Source organism: Selaginella moellendorffii, unplaced genomic scaffold (genome assembly GCF_000143415.4).
Source record: "Selaginella moellendorffii unplaced genomic scaffold, v1.0 SELMOscaffold_5, whole genome shotgun sequence".
Classification (NCBI taxonomy): Eukaryota; Viridiplantae; Streptophyta; class Lycopodiopsida; order Selaginellales; family Selaginellaceae; genus Selaginella; species Selaginella moellendorffii.
This window is the reverse complement of record NW_003314266.1, coordinates 2239779-2260751: the sequence shown is the minus strand read 5'-3', so window position 1 is coordinate 2260751 and position 20973 is coordinate 2239779. Positions and strand designations below refer to the sequence as shown.

General features: G+C 41.9%; 3 protein-coding genes across 5 annotated transcripts; all 3 read left to right on the top strand.

The window, feature by feature from the left end:
• Positions 1–14523: 14523 nt before the first annotated feature.
• On the top strand, positions 14524–15661 carry LOC9660229 (CASP-like protein 5A2). Its single transcript, XM_002965179.2, has 3 exons — positions 14524–14939; positions 15034–15166; positions 15252–15661. The coding sequence occupies exons 1-3, from the start codon at positions 14728–14730 to the stop codon at positions 15438–15440; spliced, it is 534 nt and encodes a 177-aa protein (XP_002965225.2). The 5' UTR covers positions 14524–14727; the 3' UTR covers positions 15441–15661.
• Positions 15662–16186: 525 nt separating this feature from the next.
• LOC9660228 (homeobox-leucine zipper protein HOX32) lies at positions 16187–19965 on the top strand. 2 transcript variants are annotated; one of them, XR_002991790.1, is made up of 18 exons: positions 16187–16498; positions 16580–16778; positions 16831–16925; positions 17013–17103; positions 17160–17255; positions 17325–17438; positions 17493–17576; positions 17641–17796; positions 17868–17945; positions 18005–18111; positions 18183–18366; positions 18470–18619; positions 18677–18757; positions 18815–18949; positions 19003–19292; positions 19366–19484; positions 19547–19684; positions 19747–19965. XR_002991790.1 is itself a non-coding variant. In XM_024669812.1 (18 exons), exons 1-18 carry the CDS (start codon positions 16323–16325, stop codon positions 19885–19887), a joined length of 2421 nt encoding a protein of 806 aa, XP_024525580.1. In that variant the 5' UTR covers positions 16187–16322; the 3' UTR covers positions 19888–19962. The 2 variants fall into 2 exon arrangements, 1 of the variants encoding a protein (XP_024525580.1); XM_024669812.1 differs by having other exon boundaries at positions 19379–19484; positions 19747–19962.
• Positions 19966–20040: 75 nt separating this feature from the next.
• LOC9659042 (mitochondrial import receptor subunit TOM34) lies at positions 20041–20973 on the top strand. 2 transcript variants are annotated; one of them, XM_002965177.2, is made up of 3 exons: positions 20041–20259; positions 20337–20525; positions 20612–20973. In XM_002965177.2, the coding sequence occupies exons 1-3, from the start codon at positions 20095–20097 to the stop codon at positions 20915–20917; spliced, it is 660 nt and encodes a 219-aa protein (XP_002965223.2). In that variant the 5' UTR covers positions 20041–20094; the 3' UTR covers positions 20918–20973. The 2 variants fall into 2 exon arrangements, with proteins under 2 accessions (XP_002965223.2, XP_024525581.1); XM_024669813.1 differs by having other exon boundaries at positions 20576–20973.

Here is a 20973-nt window from a genome sequence, read left to right as displayed (position 1 = left end):
TATGAGTGTATAAAATATGAAAAGAGAATACAAAAATATGCATATCAATTAACCCAAAAACCCTAGCTTATTTACAGGAGTGAGTGGTCCAGATTAAAACTAATTTGACAACTACCAAAATCCCACTATAGTAATATTAATATATAGCATCATAGTTATACACTTGGACCTCACATTATCTCTACTTCCCAGAATGATGGAAGACTACCAAGGTTCTCTCGTGGATGGGTTGGGATTTGGAGGAATATTAGAAGGGGGTATTGGTGGATTTGTAAGTGGAACTATCTATTCTTAATCCCTTTGTATGAAGTGTTTTAATTGCCAATTTCTGGAGGATTAGTTTGTTAGATGTCATGTCAAACCTCATAAAATTGCAGTCCAACTTGCCACAACACTTAATATGGTCCTTTCCACTAAACAAAGAGCCCCTTAAATAAACCATGTACTGCAAGATTGGGAAAACAGATTAACACTAAATCATCCACTTTGTACTCCAAAGGTGGACGATGATGGGAGTTATAACATTATTGTTGTTCCACTTATATATAGTCCAAGTGTTCAACAGACACTACTCAGACAAGTGGAAAAATGTTTGTCAAATACTAATCCCACAATTTAGCATTAACAGCTTGTGACAATCACAAAGGTAAACTCAATTTTGTTGGTAGTATTGGATCATGACCATATAAAAGTTTATATAGTGAACCACCAATAGAACTCTACACCCCTATGACATACACATACCGAAGAGATGGCAAATAACAATCTTAATTCGAATGTTGAAAGTTTATATATTTCGTGATTATCCCTTTGAAGGTCCGAATAAATCGTTCCACCAAACTATATAAATGTGGATGATAAGCACTCGTGAAAGTGTGGTGTATCCCTAACTGAGACGTCAAAACGTAAAATGCCTCAACCATAAATACTAGACCATTATCTGAAAGAATATGCTCCAAACATATTTAAGATTTTATTGAGTTCATCAAAATTATTCTATGTTATATTTAAATATGTGAGGTCCAAGTGTACAGCTATAGTGCCATATACTCATATTAGCATAGTGGGATTTTGGTAGTTGTTAGATTGGTTTCAATCTGGTGTTTGGGCTAATTGATGTGCATATTTTTATATTTCATTTTCATATTCTACACATTCACATTGGTGGATGTGAAGGGCAAATTTGATTGTCCTTAAGGAGTGCTTGGATTTAAAATTTTATTTTAGATTTAACTTTTGCATTGTCTAAATTTCCCTTTCCTTATAGCTTTTTCAATTTCTTCTCTTTTTTTTTTTTGTCTTTTCATTCATTTTCATGGTAAAATAGCAGCTTGCTCCTCCTTTGACTTTAGAGTATTAATTGGTGGATTTACTTGATGCTATATAGTTGCAGTTGAATAATTAGACTTAGTTAATAATGGCATTCATAACATGTGTTACAACTCCTCTTGCTCTTGTTGTCAATCTTTGAGTTTAGCTAAAGTTATTCCGTGGGAATCCTAGGGATGATGTATACCATTTGTTTGATCACTTCATAATAATTGCCACATATCAATTTTGGGATGATGTTTGGCATTTATTTGAATTTCCCACATGTCTCCAAGGTACAATGCTACAATGGTATAATAGTTTGAGCGCAACCACTCATGAGGATTGGAGCATTCTCTTGAATATTTTCAAATGCACATTCGGATATGTTGACGATTGTGATGATGCCTTTCAACAATTGCATCATCTTTGTGAAAGGCCATCTAAGTTTGTAATGCAATTTAGTGTTTATTTCTGAAGCTTTTTGCTTCATGCAAAGCTTAATATGTCAAAGTAAATCAAGTTGGGAATATTGTGGCCAGCACTTCATCAAAATCTTGTAAGAATTGTGTATATATTTGCTCTAGCCACCCTTGACAATGTTCTTCACTTAACATAATGTTATAAAATGTCACATTTTCCACTTCTTGTTACATGTCCTTTAGCTCCACTTCCTATGGGAGATGGTCCTATTTCAATAGAAGTTGATGCCATTGCTACCCAAGTTCAAAGATAAGGGTAAGGACGTGGTCGTGGCCATGATGTGTATGATGAAATTAGTCACATTTATCGGTATTGTCAGCATTTTCCAGATTAGCAACCTCCATTTTCTAGGTGGAGACATTGGTGTTAACAACGTCTTATTTGTGCTACTGTAGTGGAAGGTTTAAACATAAAGATGCTTTCGAGAAACAAGAAGTTACGCAAGTAGCAAAAGGTCCTTATACAAATAAATCAATGACCCTTCCATCTTTCTTTTGGGAGTATCATTAAAGGGTTCACTTAGCATTAATTCATCAAGTATTTACTTTCCAAAGTTGTTTTTATAAGAATAGGTCTCCTATTATTCTCTCTACTTTTTGTTGGTTGGGGTGTTTTGGGCTTGTTGAAGACAACCGTCGACTATTGGTTGATACAAGTTTGAATTTATCTTGTATTGCTCGGCCTATTGCCATATGTTGCGATTTATATTTCTATTATATGGTAGAGCCAATTTTCATTCTATATAGCAATAATAGTACACACACATGTATACAGGATGAGGTGAACTTAGTTATGAGTGTGAGTGATTTTGAGCTTGAGTTGCAAATATTGTAGGTGCTGCCAAATCAAGGATTTGACCTCATTCTTAGTATGGATTGGTTGCAGCACAATCATATCAAATATGATTTTGAAACTTCTCCCCCTTATTTTATACTTCTTTATATTTTTTCCATTCTTCTCACTTTTGTTCCTTTTTAACCCTCTACTTCCATCACTTTTGTCTCTTTATTACCTCCTCTTATATTTTTATTTTATTCCTTTATTCCCTCTTCCAATCCTTTTGACAGCTTTTATATTGTAGTGGTTAATTAGTTCATGAAGCAGTATGCCAATTTTTTTGAATTTGACCTATTATTTGGGGTCAAGATTGCAATATGTCATCCTATTCCGACTAAAGATGCTCATCCAATCAAGGTTTCTATTTGTTGTCAATTACCAAAAAATTTAAAAAATTTACATACAAACATCAAAGAGATGTTGGAAAATAGTGTTATTCAAAAGTTATGGAGTCTTTGAGCATATGAACCTTATTTTGTGATGAAGTTTAATGAGAGTATTTCTTTTTACATTAACTATCGTCCGTTAAATGAAGTGATGATCTTGGATGTGTACCCTCTTCTTTACACTATTGATATCGTGGATTGTCTAGGGAGAAGTCATTAGTTCACCAAATTAAATTTTGCTTCTATGTACTGGCAAATGATAATGGCCAAGGAAAATATTCCTAAGAAAAAATTTTATATATATTTTAGTTTATACAATTTATTAGTGATGTTGTTTGGTTTGAACAATGCTCCAACAACTTTCCAACGAATGATGGTTTTTTGTAACATAGCAAAAGTGATTGCTGATTTTATTGATGATGTCTTGATCCATTTATAAAGGATATAAAAGGAACACATCCATGATGTTTGTAAGGTGTTGAATTAAAGTTAAAGCGGTTGAAGTGCGTGTTTGGGTCAAAGAACATGATTTATCTTGGGTATTGTATTTCTCGTAAGGATTTGCAAGTTAATTTTGACAAACTTATAGATATTCTAAAGTTTTCTACTTTGAAATATGTAAATGATGTGCAATGTTTTTTGGGCAAGGTGCAATATCTTGCATTTTGTTGATCATCTTTTTTATCACACTACACCATTGTAAGTGTTGCTGCAATCGTGAATGTCATCTTTCATTTGGTCTGTGGACTGTGAGCAAGCGTTTACGAATCTTAAAGAGTTATTGACGACTCTTCTAGTTTTAACATATCCTAACTACACTCAACTTTTTATTTTACATGTGGATGCTTTTGATATTAGTCTTGGAGCTGTGCTGATGCAAAAGAGCCCAAATGTGTTTAGTCAACACCATCCCATTACATATCAGTTGTACTTTACAACCAGTGGAGGTGAACTACTTCACGACAATTTGGGGTTTCAAGAAACTTCATACATATTTACATGGTTCTTGGACATTACTAAAAGATGATTATGCTATAGTTACTTCATTATTAAAGTAGAAGAACTTGGTTGATCGTACTACTCTATAGATTTTGAAGCTTTAAATATATGATTTTGATGTTGTTCATTGCTAAGGGAGTTCTATAGCTGATGCTAATGCCTTTTCTCAGGAGGATGAGAATTTTGTGCCATTAACAATGGTTATCTTTAATGTTTAGTGTCCACAAAGTGTAAAGCAAGATTTACCTTCTTTTGACGATATTCGTGAGGTTCAAAAGGTTGAGTTGTGGATTCGAAGGCTTCATGATAAGTTTGAGAATTCTACATCATTTTCACTTGGTGATGATTTGCTATTTTGGCATTTACTTTTTCAATATCGCTTTGAGGACGGTCTTCTTTATTTTGTGAGAACGAATCTTGATGATCATTTATGGCTAGTGGTGTTTTTGATTTTTATTCCACGTTTTCTCCATGCCTTCTTTATGTTGTAGGGACGGTCTTCTTTATCAGTGAACCTTTTTGCGATGGGTTAGAAAATGGATTAGAGTTGAATGAGATCCTCTAGAATATTCCATTGTTAGAATATTCTAAGGGCATGAGGAGATTCTATAGCATAAGGGTATATTCCCCTTCTTCCCCATTTTCTAAGGTAGAGAGTTCATAAAAGAAGATGTTCTGAGTAAAATTTCAGAGGATGAAAGAGTATTCTCCCCATTGTTGAGAGGCTTCCCTCTCAACATCTAGCAACTCCATTGGGGGAGATTGCTTTCTGCCCAATCCTCCCCTTGGTTCTTTGGTTTTTCTTGGGGTTTTGGAGTAAATTCTTGAAAATTCTCAGTTTTGCTAATAGCATTGGTTCTGGAGAAATTTTAAAAGCAACTTCCATTTTTCTATAATACGCACAATAACAACTTTAGAAGTTTATCACAAGGTGGACACACCACCATTTCAGTCTTTCTTGAGCTCTTCTGCTAAATTTATTCATAGGCTTTCTTTCGAATGTTTGCATGCAAGATTTGAGTCAATTTGAAGTGATTTAAAGCAATTTTTCTCCCACACTTATTTATTTCAAGCGTGAGGAAAGGTTCTTGAGCTTCTCACTATTTCTAGGATGAAATTTCCTAAATTTTTTTTACATGGAACTATAGAAAAGGTGGAAAGCTTTCTCCCAAGCCCAAAAATGTGATTTTATGAGTTTTATGTCAAGACCCCCGACAAGATCAAGACTGGAAAATGCAAAAAGACAAAGAGAAAAAGCTAGTGGAAACAAAGAAGAGGCCTTAAACTGGCGTTGATTCAGATTGTGGAGAAATGGAACAAGGCTAACCTATATATACTATAGGTTGACGAAGCTCCACCACTCTTGGATCAAGGACGGCCTAAATATAGCTGAGCTTGAGGAGGCACCACATCATCATCATCAAGAATATGGCTCGAGATTCAGGAATCGGGAAGTGTCTTGAGAGTCAGGAATAGGGAAGTGTCTCAAGAGTCAGGAATGTGGTCTGCAGGTCAAGAATCCGGCGAGAGTCAGAAATGTGGCAAGAATTAGGGGATTCTTGAAAACACCCCCTCCTCAAGAACGAGTGGAACGAGGATGTGAAAGAGAACGAAGAGGAGGATGAGATGAGCGGCGAGGGATGGGAGATGGAAAAAAAGAATGAGGATTAGGACGAGAAGGATAGCGGCGGTGGAAGTCCTGAACAAGGTCAGGAGAATGAATCAGGTTGTCCGCAGGTTCCCAAGTGCGTTCCTCAGGTCCGTAACCCTTCCAGTCCACCAGATAGTAGAGTTTAGACCGTGAAATCTTGGAATCAAGGATGTCCTGAACCTCGTACTCAGACCCATCCTCGAGCTGCACTGGTGGAGGCGGAGGAATGACTCGATTTGGAATAGGACTGGGAATATAAGGCTCAAGGAGAGAGGAGTGAAAAACGGGGTGAATTTGATATGAGGAGGGAAGTGCAAGGCGATAAGTGATGGGATTAATAATGGCAGTGATAGGAAAAGGACCGAGGCATTTGAAATCGAGTTTTGGACAGGGCCTGGTGGTGGAGATATTTCACCTGAGGAGCCAGACTTTATCCCCGATATTGTAAGGGGGACAATCTTGACGATGGACATTGGCAAATGTTTTGTGAGATTCCTGAGCACGATGGAGGTGGAAGGAGATAGAGTTGTGGATTTCCTGGAGGTTGGAGATAAATGCCTCAGAGCGGGGATTTGAACGAGAGGATTCAAATGGAGAAGGAAGTGAGAGATTGAATCGGGGATTTTGGCCAGAGTTCGCAAAGAAGGGGGAAACTCGAAGAGAGGAGTGAACAGAGTTGTTATAGGAGAACTCAGCAAGGGGAAGGATATCGAACCAGTTATCCTGATGATAGTTGATGAAGCACCTCAAGAATTGTTCCAGCGTCTGAATCGTTCGCTCGGACTGTCCATCAATTTGAGGATGATATGCCGAAGAGAAGTTGGCCTTCACTCCAAGCAGCTGCAAAAACCGTTGCTAGAAATGAGAGATGAACTGAGGCCCCCGATCCGAAACCACATCTGTAGGAATCCCATGAAGTCGGAAAATTTTCCTGAATACCAATTTTGCCATGTCCTCGCCCGAAAATTCCTTGGTACACGGCAAGAAGTATGCCATCTTTGTGAAGCGATCCACCACGACTAAAATACTGTTGAAGCTTCCAGAACTCGAAAGATCACTCAAGAAATCCATGAAGATGGATTCCTAAGGACCTGAAGGGACTAGGAGGGAATGAAGCAAACCTAAAGGAAGGTGGCGAGGTACCTTATTCCGGTAACAAAAGCTTTGATGTAGTCATCCATATGAGGCCACCAAAAGTCCCGTGCAACTAGCTCATAGGTTTTCGCAATGCCGAAATGACCAGCAGTCGGGCTATCGTGGCACGCCATCAGGACCAACCTTCGAGCATCACCTTCAGGAACGTAAAGCTGCTCCCCACGGTACAATAAGCCATCTAAGAACTCGAACTCGTCAAATCGCCGGCAGTCGGGAGTCACTCGGTGTCCAGCCTGAAGATGGGTGAAAATATCGCTGGCGAGGTCATCGGATTGGAGATTGTTTCTAATTGCATCCATCAAGGAGGAGTCCTGAGGGGCCAGGGAAATTGCCATAACTTGAAGCCGATCAGGACCGAGGATAACTTGATCCTGTTGATCGAAGGCAGGATTACCAAGCCTGAGACTGAGATAGGAGCGCCTTGAAAGAGCATCAGGAAGGCCTTGAAGCTTTCCAGGTCTGTACTTGATAACAAAGTCAAACCGACTCAGGAATTGTGCCCACCTTGCTTGACGACAGCTCAAAACTCGGGAAGTGGCAAAGTACTCGAGATTTTTGTGATCCGTCCAGACTATTGTTTGATGGTCCGCCCCCTCCAAGAAACGGCGCCACTCTCCAAAGGAATCCACAATGGCAAGGAGCTCCTTGTCGTGGATTTCGTAATTGATCTCTGCAGGCTGGAATTTTCGAGAATGGAAAGCGACCGGATGAAGTTCGTGATCCGCTCCGAGTTGAGACAGCACAACACCAATGGCAAAGTCGGAGGCGTCAGCCTCGATGAAGAAAGGTTGTGAGGAATTAGCATGGATCAAGACGAGAGCAGAACTGAAGGCCGCCTTGAGTGTGTCGAAGGCCTGCTAGGCAGCAGCAGACCAAGAGAAGGGAACATCCTTGCGAGTGAGATGCGTGAGAGGAAGGACAATGTCAGAGTAGTGATCAATGAATTTGCGGTAGAAGTTGGCGAAGCCAAGGAAAACCTAAACGTCCGACATTGATTGTGGAGGCTCCCATTCGAGAATAGTCTTGACTTTGGTAGGATCCATCGTGATACCCTCAGGAGTGACAATGTACCCAAGGAACTCCACAGACTGCTGATCAAACGAGCATTTCTCAAGCTTCGCGTATAGGCCGTGTTCTCGCAACTTCGCTAGCACCTTGCGTACATGTTCGTCGTGCTCCTCCTGAGTTTTTGAGTAGATGAGGATGTCATCGAGGTAGACGATCACCATCTGATCGAGAAACTCCCGAAAGACGTTGTTTGCCATGTGTTGGAAAACTGCTAGAGCATTTGTCAAGCCAAATGGCATGACAGTGTACTCGAAGTGGCCATAGCGGGTTCGGAACACAGTCTTCCATTCATCACCATGCCGGATCCGGATCAGGTTGTATGCTCCACGGAGGTCGATCTTGGTGAAGAAGCGGGCACCGCTGAGGCGTTCCAACAGGTCCGAGATCAGGGGCAGCGGATAACGGTTCCAAATAGTCACCTTGTTCAAACCTCGGTAGTCGATGACTAGCCGCAAGCTCCCATCCTTCTTCTTGACAAAGAAGACAGACGCTCCAGCCGGGGACTGCGAATGCTGAATGTAGCCCGAGGCAAGGTTCTCATCCACGTACTCTTTGAGGGCCTTAAGCTCGGACGGGGATAACCTGTAGATAGGTCCCCACGGAGGTGACGCTCCTTCCTGTAAATCAATGGGACAATCATAAGGCCGATGAACAGGCAGTACACTAGCTTTTTTCTTGTCAAACACATCCCCAAAATCATGATACTTCTCAGGAAGAATGACAGGAGAAACATGTAAAGCAAAAAGGAAAAAAGGTTCTTCATGAAGGAGTTCTTTCATAGTGATTGTGGAGATAGGGGGAGGCGTACGACTAAATGGAATGATGAGACGAGGATACGGTCCAGTGTAAGATGGAAGAGAGGGAAAAGAAGAGGGTGAAAACTTTGTAGAGTCAGGAACAGAACACCGATTCCTGATTCGGACTCGATGAACAGGAGGGGAAGCCGTGGGAGAGATGAGCTGTAATTCCTTCCAACAGATCTGAGGCTGATGTAGTTGGAACCAAGGAAGACCGAGCACCACAGAGGAGGACTTGCTGTTGATGATGTTGAAGGCGATATCGGTGACGGTGGACCCGATGTGTACTCGAACAGGCAATGTTTCCCTAAGTCCAGAAGATGGAGACACAAAATGCCCGCCGATGCCTTCAACCCTCAAATCCCGTATGGTAGGAGAAAGAGGAACGTGATGTCGGGCAGCAAAGTCCGTGTCCATGAAGTAGGAAGTTGCACCTGAGTCCAGTAGCGCCAGAGCCTTGAGTCCTGATTGTCCGGTGAAAGAAAAGAGACATGGGACGCGGAAGTTGCGGGAATTGGTGGTGGCTTTGATGAAAGGTGGTGAAGAGCTTGATAAAGAAGAAAAGTGATTTTTATTGGGGGAGTCCAAACAAATAGCTCCTACTCTGTTTGGACAAGGTCGTTTTCCGACTGCAATAGAGGTGGACTTTGAGGCAGAGTGAACTCGAGCAGTCGAGGAGGCTTCTTGGGACATACAGCAGCTTTGTGATTAGGATCAGCACAATAAAGGCAAAGATTATGAGATATTCGATGTTGCATCTCAGCAGGACTCAACTTCCCTCTAATGAGTCGGGGAGTACCAGAAATATCCATCGGAACCGGAGCAGTAGGTTCAGGAGTATGCCCCGAAGACTCAAGCTGGGATTCCTGAGTCTGGGACGGAAAAACAGCGGCGCAGCGTTTTTCCTGACGACGTTCAAAGAGACGATTGTCACATCGAACAGCTTTGTTGATGGCGTCCGACAAGTCCTTGGGATCCTCCATGGTGAGCAACAAATCCTTGACACCGTTGTTGAGGCCGAAACGAAATTGGTCAATCAGGGCCCGCTCATCCCACTGAGTGTCCAAAGCAAGGAGTTGGAACTCTGCAGCGTAGATCAAGGCAGGACGAGACCCCTGAGAGAGACGTCTCATCTTTGTGGTAGCAGCCCGAACCCGATCCGTCTCGCCAAAACATGCTTCGAGCTTCTCTTTGAACAATTGAAGATCCATCAGCTCCGGAACCACGACCCCTTTCATGCTCTTCTCCAGAAGAGGAGAAAACCATGACAAGGCTGCACCTTTGAGCAACGTCCCAATCGCGCCGATTTGAGACTCGGGAGTGGGGTACCGCCGATGTTGAAGTGCAAAGATCAACTCCATCTGGTTCAGGAATCTGCGAAGCTCCGAACGCTTGCCTGAAAATTTCGCCGGGAAACTCACCTTTGGTTCAGGAACTTTGTTGGATCCTTGAGCCGAAAGTGAAGCAAGTTCTTGCTGCATGCGAAGAAGGGTCGCCTTCAACTCGGTATTCTCAGACTGGATTTTTGCAAGGACTTCAGCAAAGAAATCAGGATGACTTGGAGACTCCATCGGCAAGGGGGAAAAAAAGGCAAAGGTAATCAAACAATCAAAACGAGCTAAATCAAAAAACAAAAAAACACAATCTGAATCAAACTGTCAAGACCCCCGACAAGATCAAGACTGGAAAATGCAAAAAGACAAAGAGAAAAAGCTAATGGAAACAAAGAAGAGGCCTTAGACTGGCGTTGATTTAGATTGTGGAGAAATGGAACAAGGCTAACCTATATATACTATAGGTTGACGAAGCTCCACCATTCTTGGATCGAGGACGGCCTAAATATAGCTGAGGTCAAGGAGGCGCCACATCATCATCATCAAGAATATGGCTCGAGACTCAGGAATCGGAAAGTGTCTCGAGAGTCAGGAATAGGGAAGTGTCTCAAGAGTCAGGAATAGGGAAGTGTCTCGAGAGTTAGGAATGTGGTCTGCAAGTCAGGAATCTGGCGAGAGTCAGGAATGTGGCAAGAATTGAGGGATTCCTGACATTTTATACTACGAGATTTATTGAATTTTTCTTTGTCATGATTGAGAGAAGTGAAGGAATTTCTTTGAGTTTTTTGTGAAGGTTACTTCTAGAAAAAGTTTTTACATAGTCTTAAACTTCATTTGCATCTGGTCTCATGAATTTTAATGCTCTAGATCTCAAGTTTGAGCATATTTTTTACCAAGATGTTTTCTTGTTTGGGTTGTGAGAAAGGATTTTATTTTTTCATTGATTTTGCCATGAAATTTTTTGTTATAAACTTGTTTCAGAGCTTAAAGGGGTGTTTGTGAATGAATACCTTTTGCAATTTGTCTGTTTCTTTGCTATTTGAGTAGCATTTGGTCAAGAGGAGGTCATTTCCACAACTTCTTGAGTATAGAGAAAGTGTTGAGGTATTTTTGGACATTTTCTTGTGTGTCCTAGAGCATATAGCAAGTACTTTACATTCACAAGTAGTTTATTTTTGCTTGGGGTTCCCTCTAGATTTATCCCATGATTGGACATTTGCTACACTTTGTGTATTTCATGCTTGTACACACAAAGAATATAGAAAAATGATTAGTTCTTGGTTTTTTTTTGGCTCCCCATATTTATGAAAAGTTCTTTAAACTTCGATGAGAGGTAGATTATCACACAGCTTTGTTGGACAGTGAGGATTCACCATCTGCTGTAAATACCAAGTTAGCATATTAGCATAGTGCATCCTTGCCTTGGATTTTTCCTCAAAATGCAAATCTATCACTTCCAGAGATGCTAAGAGACACTCCTAAAGATCCTAAGTACTAACTAATAGCTACAAATCAACAAAGGATAGCATAGCGACCTCCTCCACTTCCACCACCCATGCTGACAGTACATGTATTGCAACATGGTCTTGAGCTCCCCTTCTTTGAGCCAGGAATGGGGATTTTAGTGGAGGATCACCTTGTAACCTTCTATTTTTACTGTGCTAGGAATAAGATTATAGACGATGTAACCAAGCATGAGGCATTCACTCAATTGATACATAACCGTACATGATGATGGGTACTTGCACTTGAGGTAGAGGAGAAAGAAGACTTTGACACTCTCTTCTAGATATTCAGGAGCATGTTCTGTTAGGAGGTTCCTCCACAACATCTTGTTAAGACTTGTTCCAGTTTTGGCAAGATGCGAATAAGTCTATCTTCGACTTTACAATGTTAGAACAAGAAGTGTCTTTTAGAACATTTTTATCTATATAATCTGTATAGAGTTATGAAATTATTAAATTTGCCATAACTTTAATATTTTAAAATTTATAATGTTTGTATTAAATTATAATTGAAACTTGAGCTCAACTTACAAGCTCGATTCTTCAACTTGTGAACTCAAGTATAGTCTACACTTGTTTATCTGAGGGGCTCTTTACTCAACAATTAACACCACTTATAAATTCACCAATGCCTCCTCCTAATGTTCCTCTAGATCCCAACTCATCCACAAAAAAACTTTAACAGTTTTCCATCATTCCAAGAGGAGAGGATGGCATGAGGTCCAAATAACTACAATTCCATATACTAATATTAGTATAGTGGGATTTTGGTAACTGTCAAATTAGTTTTAATTTGGATCATTTGCTTTTGTATATATACTAGGGTTTTTGGATTAATTGATATGCACATTTTTGAATTATATTTCCATATTCCATGCACTCACAAATAATTTCATTCTTATAAATTATTAAAAATAATTCAAATTAATATTGGGATTCATAAACCCCATAATCTAAAAATTTCTACAAATTTCATTGATCACCAGCATAATGTCATGACTGATTTTTCTAAAATATCACTACAACTAGATAGTTCATTACTTATTTTAATGTAAAAACATTATATGAAGATAGATTTTTATTCCTTTTAGTTCACATAGTTTAGGAATATTTAAAGTTTTATTTGCAAATACATATTTTTCAAGGTTTAATATTTATGTTTATTGTTAAATTTTGAAGAGTTAATAGATAAGTGATGTCAATATAATTGTATGATAACTAAATGTGTTTATTATTTATGCAATTTAAATGTAACTGTTTTTAAAAATGTTTTGTAAATGTTATATTGACAGTATTATTGAATAAATTTAGAGTTGTTTTAAATTTAAAATATTACAATATTTAAATGGTTTTGACAGATTTATAAATAGATTACATTTCAATTTTTTTATTAGGATGCTTAATTTTTAAACTTTTTAGTTTTTTGGTCATAAAAATTTGTTTGGTGATGGAGTGTCAGTGGGGTCATAAGGGCCAGAACTTAATTAATAAAATATTTATAATGTTAAATGAAATTTATATTCATATATATATATATATATATATATATATATATATATATATATATATATATATATATGGGTATATAATAAGAACTTAATAACAATTTATAGCAGAATTTTGAGTTTTGGGTTTTGGGTTTTGGGTTTTGCTTAACTAGTCGGAAAAGTTGTTGACATAAAAATACTTATGAGCTTCTAAGAAATTATTAGTTATCTGTCTTAAATAAAAAATTAATATTATTTTATATAGTTAACAAAAATGAAGAAATAATATAATAAGAATATTAAGAATATTGTTTCACTCAATCTATGTTCAATTAGGTTAAAATCTAATTATAAATCCAAACAACTTAGTTTATTCTTATAACATGGGTTGAAAAATTTATACAGAGCATGTGTTCACATTGAATTTCTATGATAAGTTTTTTATTTTTACCTTTTAGTTTTCTGTTTTTGGTATAAATTTAATAAGAAAAGTAAGTATGATCTAGTGGGTTCATTTTGTTTGTGGGAAAGAGTTTATGAATGTTTTGGGGGAGTTCTACTGCGTGCACTCACACGATCATCAGCGTCAAGGGTCCGGATTGGAGCCACGCTGCTGGGCCTGGCCTGAGAGGCCCGTCAACCCATCTCCCCGAGAGCCAGCTCGAGATCATCGGCTGGCTGGGGTTGTGATGCCGTCGGGAGTGGCACAACATTGGCTTATTTGCAGCCAGATGGCAAATTTTGTGGTGAGGATGCAGAGTTGGAGGTACATGTTCAGCAAAGCGTTTGGCAAAAAGCTCTTCCTCCTGTTTCGCAGGTGGTGCGTATTCTAAAAGAGCAAGGTGCGAAGATGAGGCCATTCGATCTAAAGGACTTTGCATCATGTCTCTTAACGAAGGGTTACTGGTACAAGCAGTTGTTCTCTTGAAACTTTCAAGCTTTCGAAGTAGTCTTCTTTTGCCGTGACAGAAAATCCCCATTGTTAAAGCTGGCCCAACAATCATAAGTTCATTTTCGGGATAGACATGGGTTGTGGCAGCTGGTATTGCGTCTCCAGCGGCTCAAATGATGCTCATAGCTAAGCTGGGCCTGGAATGCAAGGACAAGCGGCAGGAATTCGTGACGGGAATTCGCTTCATCGACTGATTCGGTTCATGAGTTGCTCCAGCTTAATCAGTTGCGTCTCTGAGCTAGCTCTGCCCATGCATTGTCCAATAGAAGCTCAGCTTCAGGAATGTACAGGCCAAGGTATACTAGACTTTTCTTGCAAGAGTTTTATTTTCTTCTTCCAGGTGTGGATTTCAAGGGGAAACTTTGCTGGGGTCCCCCAGGAGGAAAACCCTGAGTGCGATGTGCAGCCTTTGGATTACACTGTGACCTTGGTGGCAACGAGTGCTAGAGAGGAGGAAAGATCCGGCATGGAGAAAAGGCGCTGATGTGTAAGCTCTGTCAACCGCCCAGGGAAATTTCTAGTTTTATACTAGGGCAACTAAAATTCCAAAGCTGCCCGGATTCGAACCCGTAAACGACAGGGCGTGGTGCGTTGGACTCGAGCCGTGAATCGCACTCGTCGTGAGGGGTGTCGCCACGCACAGATCGCTCCACCGGCGCTGGCGGCGCGCATTCCATTCGCTCTTCCCCGCCAGGTATTGGGCACACACTCGGGTAGCTAGCGAGTGCCAGGGGCGCGGCGCGATTGGTTCGCGCAGGCCGAGCGATGGATGCTAGCCACACCGCGGTGCATCCGTTTGGGATATATCCTGGCGGGGGTGCCAATCTTCCACAGCACCGGATGAGGATTAAGGAGCTCCAGGGCATGCCCGGCACTGTTGGAGGACTCGCATTGCGCGTCGGCCAAGTTGGATTCGCCGCCTGCGCCTTCAGCGTCATGATCCGCGTCAAGGATTTCTCCACCATCACCGCCTTCTGGTAAGCGCTCTAAAGTTCCAAGTTGGTTCTTCCCAAAGTTTGGGCTGGATGGAGTGTTTTGATCTTCGGTTGTTTGGTCTTTTCTTTTGAGCAGCTATCTCGTCGCTTCCATGGTTCTACAGTTCGTGTGGAGTTTAACGCTCGCTCTCGTGGATCTCTCCGTCCTGCTCAAGCGCACCAGCCTGCGAAACTCCGTGTTTCTCAGCCTTTGCGTGGTCGGCGACTGGGTAAAGAAAAGTTTTTAAAAGTTCACGTAGATCTTTCCTTGTTCTTGAGTTTTTGATCGTTCTTTTCTCTTTTTTTTCCTTCCAGATTACTGCGACTCTAACTTTCGCTGCTGCCTGTGCATCGTCTGGAATCGCAGTTCTCATCGATCGAGACCTCAAAGCTTGCGGGAATCAGTGCGCCAAGTACGAGACTGCCGCTGCCATGACGTTCCTCACTTGGCTCATGGTCTCGCCATCGTTCTTCTTCGCGTTTTGGCTTCTGGCTACCCGGTAAACGAGAAGAAAAAAAAGAAACGAAAAAAGAGAAAGCTCTCACTCTCTCTTGACTTTCGAGCTTCGTTTTGGCTTTTTTTTTTGGTTTTGTTCTTTGATGTACATGCTAAAATCATCCTCCGATTCGATCGGCCGCGAGTTTTTTTGCTCGGCTGGTGCAAAGAATCGAAGTTTACTTTCTCTCTTTCCATGAAACAAAAAAAATGGAGATCATGACCACCATGAAATGATAACTTTGACCATCAAGAAACAACGGAAACAGCGGTTTTTTCTTCGTGCCCGGTCGCTTGATCTTTGTACCTTGTTCTTCTTTGTCTCTCTTTTGATCGATCGGCCAAAATCATTAACCATAATTCATGGCTTCGCTTTCAAGGTAATAAGTAATCACTTGGAAGAAGGAAACGAATAGATAAAATCCAATCACTCCAAATTCCCAATCCAAGAATTTGGTGATTGCTATTACTGTTCGCCCGTCCTCTGAGTTGTAAAGCTCAAGTTTGATTGATGCCAATGCGATGGCCCAGCAGCCAATAGCCGCGTGCGCTACGTGGCGCCCTCCCGTTCGCCGCGGGCAAGACACCGCAGTCTTTTTGCCTCTGCCCGCCCGACAAGCTCCGCCGCTGGCGGCGCCGCCGATAGGGACCCACTCTCCAACAACGAGCTGCCACGCGTCCCACTAGAGCGCGCCACTGGCACAAATGCTTGTGGTCACAAATTCAAAACTCCTCTTATGATTAGGGTTTGAGAGGAGTGCTCGCTCACATTTTCGACGCGATTTGATGCGTGCTCCGCTTTTTTTTTTTCTCGCCTTTTGATCGATTGGCGATGGCAGCACTCCAATGTAGGCGCTTGAGGTAGGCTTCTAGGGACGAGAGAAGTTTGTATGGATCCGCAGAATAAGTACGCCCGGTACACTAACGAGCAGCTGGAGATCTTGGAGCTTGTTTACAATGAGTGCCCCAAGCCCAGCTCTCTGCGCCGCCAGCAGCTCATGAAAGAAGCTCCCATTCTCGCAAACATCGCCCCCAAGCAGCTCAAAGTTTGGTTCCAAAACCGGCGGTAAGGAAGATCAAAGTTCTTCTGTTCTTCTTGTACACTTGGTTTTTATTCTTCTTGGTTTCCTTCTTTGATGCTGTGCAGATGTCGAGAGAAGCAAAGGAAGGAAACCAGCCGCCTCCACGGTCTCAACTCCAAGCTCACTGCTTTGAACAAGATCCTTGTGGAGAACAATGACCACCTTGCGAAGCAATCCACGCAGCTTACACTGCAAAAGCACACGCTGAGGAAGCATCTCTATGGAGATTGCAGCAGCCAGAGGCCGCCGATGGAAGCATCGCAAGTATGCTGCAAGTATTGTTCTTGTGTTCTTTGTTGATCTTGCAAGTTTACAGGTAGGAGGCGCTCTTGCTGCGGGGAGTTCCGAGATTGCTGGAACCTCCGAACTTCCAAACATACAGCATCTTTCTCTCGACCATGGTCCTGTCGGGTTAGTTTTAGTACTTCTTTAGCTTTACACGATATCTCCTCGTTTGGCTTGTTGCTCATTGTCGCTTTCCTGGTGTTTTTTTTCCAGATTATCGGCATTGGCAGAGCAGTCGCTGGCTGACTTTCTTGCGAAAGCCACAGGTACTGCTGTTGACTGGATCCAGTTGCTCGGGATGAAGGTTGATCTTTTTAACCTTTTCTAGTTTTTTTCTAGTTCCTCATGTGGATCTTGCAGCCTGGTCCTGATTCTTTTGGCATCGTAGCAATTTCACACGGATGTGATGGTATTGCAGCAAGAGCACTGGGTTTGGTTGCACTGGAGGCTACTCGAGTAAGTGAGTGGAGTGTTTCTTTTGCTTTTCTCTGTTTAATAAGGCGCGACTTTTTCTCTGGCATCTAGATTGTGGAGGTTTTAAAAGATAAGACCTCTTGGCTCTGGGACTGCCGACGCTCGGATGTTATCCATATATGCTCTTCCGAGAATGGATCAACAATGGAGATTATGCACACGCAGGTACAGAGCAAAGTCTAACTTTGTGAGTGGTTTTACTTTTGTTTCTTTGCGAAGCTTTATGCTCCTACGACGCTTGCTCCTCCTCGTGATTTTTGCACCTTGAGATTGACCACGTCCTTGGAAGATGGAAACCTTGTGGTAATTACTACAGCCTTTTTGTCTCTTTGTATAGAAAGAAAAAGAAATTCTTTCCGCTGTACAGGTCTGTGAGCGCTCCATAAGTGATGCAGAATGTCTATCCTACGTTCCATCCACGCAGTACTTTGTACGCGCGGAGATGCTTACGAGTGGCTATCTGGTTCGTCCTTGCGAAGGTGGGAGCTGCATTGTACACATTATTGACCACTTGGATCTAAAGGTACTGGCTAATGACTCGCATTATCTAAAAGTAAAGTTTCGTCTTTTTCTCTTTTCTTTTTTTTTTCGCAGCCTTCTAGTGTCTCTGAGGTTCTTACGCGTCCTTTGTATAGGTCCTCGTCTCTCCTTGCACAGAGGATGACTGTCAAGGTAATCAAGTTTTTTTTTTTCTAACTTCGAAGTGCTAAATCCCATACACAATACTGTAGGCACTGCGGTTCTTAAAGCATCTTGCTCAAGAGGAAATTGGCGAAATTGTTGTCGGTGGCGGTCAGCAGCCTTCCGTGCTGAGATCTCTCAGCCGGCGCATGGCAAGGTCTGTCATTTTGTGTTTCTTTTCATTCTTTCTTTCTTTATGGGACTTCTTTGTTTTTCTTGTTGAGACAGAGGCTTCAATGACGCTGTAAATGGATTTCCAGACGATGGATGGTGCACTATGGGTGGCGATGGCTTGGACAATGTAGCTGTCAGCTGCAATGCCACGATAAACTTTAGCCTTTCAAAGTTTCAGTCTGATAGGCTGTCTAGTCTGGCTGGAGTATTGTGTGCCAAGGCATCCATGCTTCTTCAGGTAAATTTGACGCATAACCGTTTACTCGCGATTTCTTACTTTCTTCTTACTTCTATTTGGCTGGTTTTTGTTTTCTTTCTTCTTTTTCTTTTTCTGGTCCCAGAATGTTCATCCTTCGTATCTCATACGATTTTTAAGGGACCACCGGTCAGAGTGGGGATGCAATATGGATTTTTTCCAGCAGGATGCTGCATCCAGAAGTCATGGGAAAAGGCAAGCACACGTTCCACTTTTTCACACAGCAAAGGAAGATGTAAGCTACTTGCCCACTATTCTTTAGTACTATCAAGTTGAGTGGAAACTCTTTTAGTTTTTGGAGGCAGTGATTTTGGAAGGACATTATTCCGCAGAAGATGGAACAATACTTTCCAGGGAAATTTATCTGCTACAGGTATTTTTCAGTATGTTTGTTACCACTCCTCACACAGTTATGTTTCTCTATCCAAAGTTATGTAGTGGAATTGAAGACGAAGACATCGATGGTTGCTCGCAACTCATCTTTGCTCCAGTCGATGCCAATCTTTCCGATGATATGCCGCTTCTGTCGTCAGGATTCCGTGTCCTTCCTCTTTGCGATGACATGGTAAGTCCAAGCTCATTTAACTCATTTCTTGTTTTCACGAAAGAAGTGTGCAGGACGACATCGTCAAGCGTCAATCCGATTCCGAAGAGTTGAGAAGCGGCAAGCGAAAGAACCACAAGTTCGCCCGCTCCATCCTAACCATCGCATTCCAGTTCATGTACGAGGTTGGAACTCGTGACACCGTTGCAGAGATGGCCCGCAATTACATCCGAAACGTTATGGACTTTGTCCAACGCATCACTCTCTCGCTCGCTGCGTCGTCTCTCGGATCTTCCTCGGCTGACGCTCCCTTCGTGTCATCCAAAGGAGCTTCGCTCATCCATCAGATTCTACAAAGCTACAGGTACTATGATCGTACCTTGCTGTTTCTCGATAAGTTCTATCTTTTTCTCATAGCTGAAGAGACACCTATATAGTTTGTTGATGCAGTGTCAGTCATGGAGTCGATATCATACCTCGCAACTTCACTGACAAGGACGCTATCGTGATGCTCTTCTGGCACTACGCCGCAGCGATTATATGCTGCTCTCTAAAGGCAAGTTCTTCTTTCCCTTGGAAAAGTTTCCACTCTAAGGTTGTCCATTCTATCAATCACAGGCTACACCAGAATTTGTGATCGCCAACCAAGCTGGCTTACAAATGCTGGAAACCAAAATCGAAGAGCTTCAAACAGTATCCTGGGAGAGGACTATCGGCTATGGTCTCGACAGCGAGCTAGCAAAACTACTCCGGGAGGTAAGCTTCTACCGTTCTATCAAGCTTCTAGCTAACCATCATCAAACTTGATGTTCTTACAGGAAAATGGCGAGCTTCCAGAGGGAATCGCTCAAACGAGCAAGGGAAAAAGAGTGTGCTACGAGCGTGGACTAGTGTGGAGAGTGGACGAGCAGCACTTGGCTCTCATGTTCGTCAACTGGTCATTCCAGGCCGGAATCTGACGGCTGGACGAGCCCAGGATCGACGGCTGTGAGAGGGCCTCGTTTGTTTGTAATAATAATAGAATTATTATTTTATCCCGCCCAGGTGAAGCATTCAAATTGGGAGTGATGTTTGGCGTTCCTGTCTAGGGTTTTGGCGGATCTTCCTCTTGGGATCGATCGATCGATTAGTTGTGGCGGGTAGCTGCCGCCACTGTTGCCACAGCTATGGAAACAGTTGAGTCAGTGCATCAAAGGTATAGGGATGGACAATTTGAAAAAGCCCTTGAGCTTTACACAGCTATGCTGGAATCAACAACATCGCTTGCTCACAAGATTGCTCTCTATAGCAATAGAGCTGCATGTTATTTGAAACTCCACCGATTCAGAGAGGTAAGTTCTAATGTTTCCCTCTTTTTTCTTTTCTTTTCTCTTTTTTTCTAGTTTTTCTATGTCTTTTTGGTATACAGGCAGCTGAGGAATGTGGAGCAGTGTTGGCAATGGACTGCAACCACACAAGCGTTTTGATGCTGCGAGCTCAAACACTAATTGCTTTGAAAGAGTACCAATCAGCACTATTCGATGTAACCAGGCTTCTTGAGATCAATCCAAAAGTTCCTGCGTATAGGGAACTGGAGGCCCGCTTAAGAACACAAATGGTACGCAAGAAACAGGGGGAAAAGAGAGAGATCTTTAGCCTTTCATCCAGTTTCCTTGTGACGAGTTTATGATTTTTCACGAACAGACGCTCGCTCCCATTCCAGAATGCGAGGAGGAGTGTCCATCGTCGCCAGCGGCGGAAGCTTTGCATTCCTTCTCGCCGACCACTGTTCTTCCAAATGAACAACACAAGGAACTTGAAGAGGCCGAGAAGAAGAAAAGTGGCTGCGGAGCTGTTTCAAAGCCCAAAGCACACTCCACCATAGACTACTCCAAGTGGAACAACATTGGCGATGACGATCAGAGTGACGAGGATGAAGAAGAAGCTCCTCAGTATAGATATAGATTACGGACTATTGGGCTTAGAACTGCTGGCAGTTCTGGACCTTGAGTGTTCTCTTCTTTTCTGTAGCCTTCAATGCTAATTTTCGCAAGAATTTACACTCC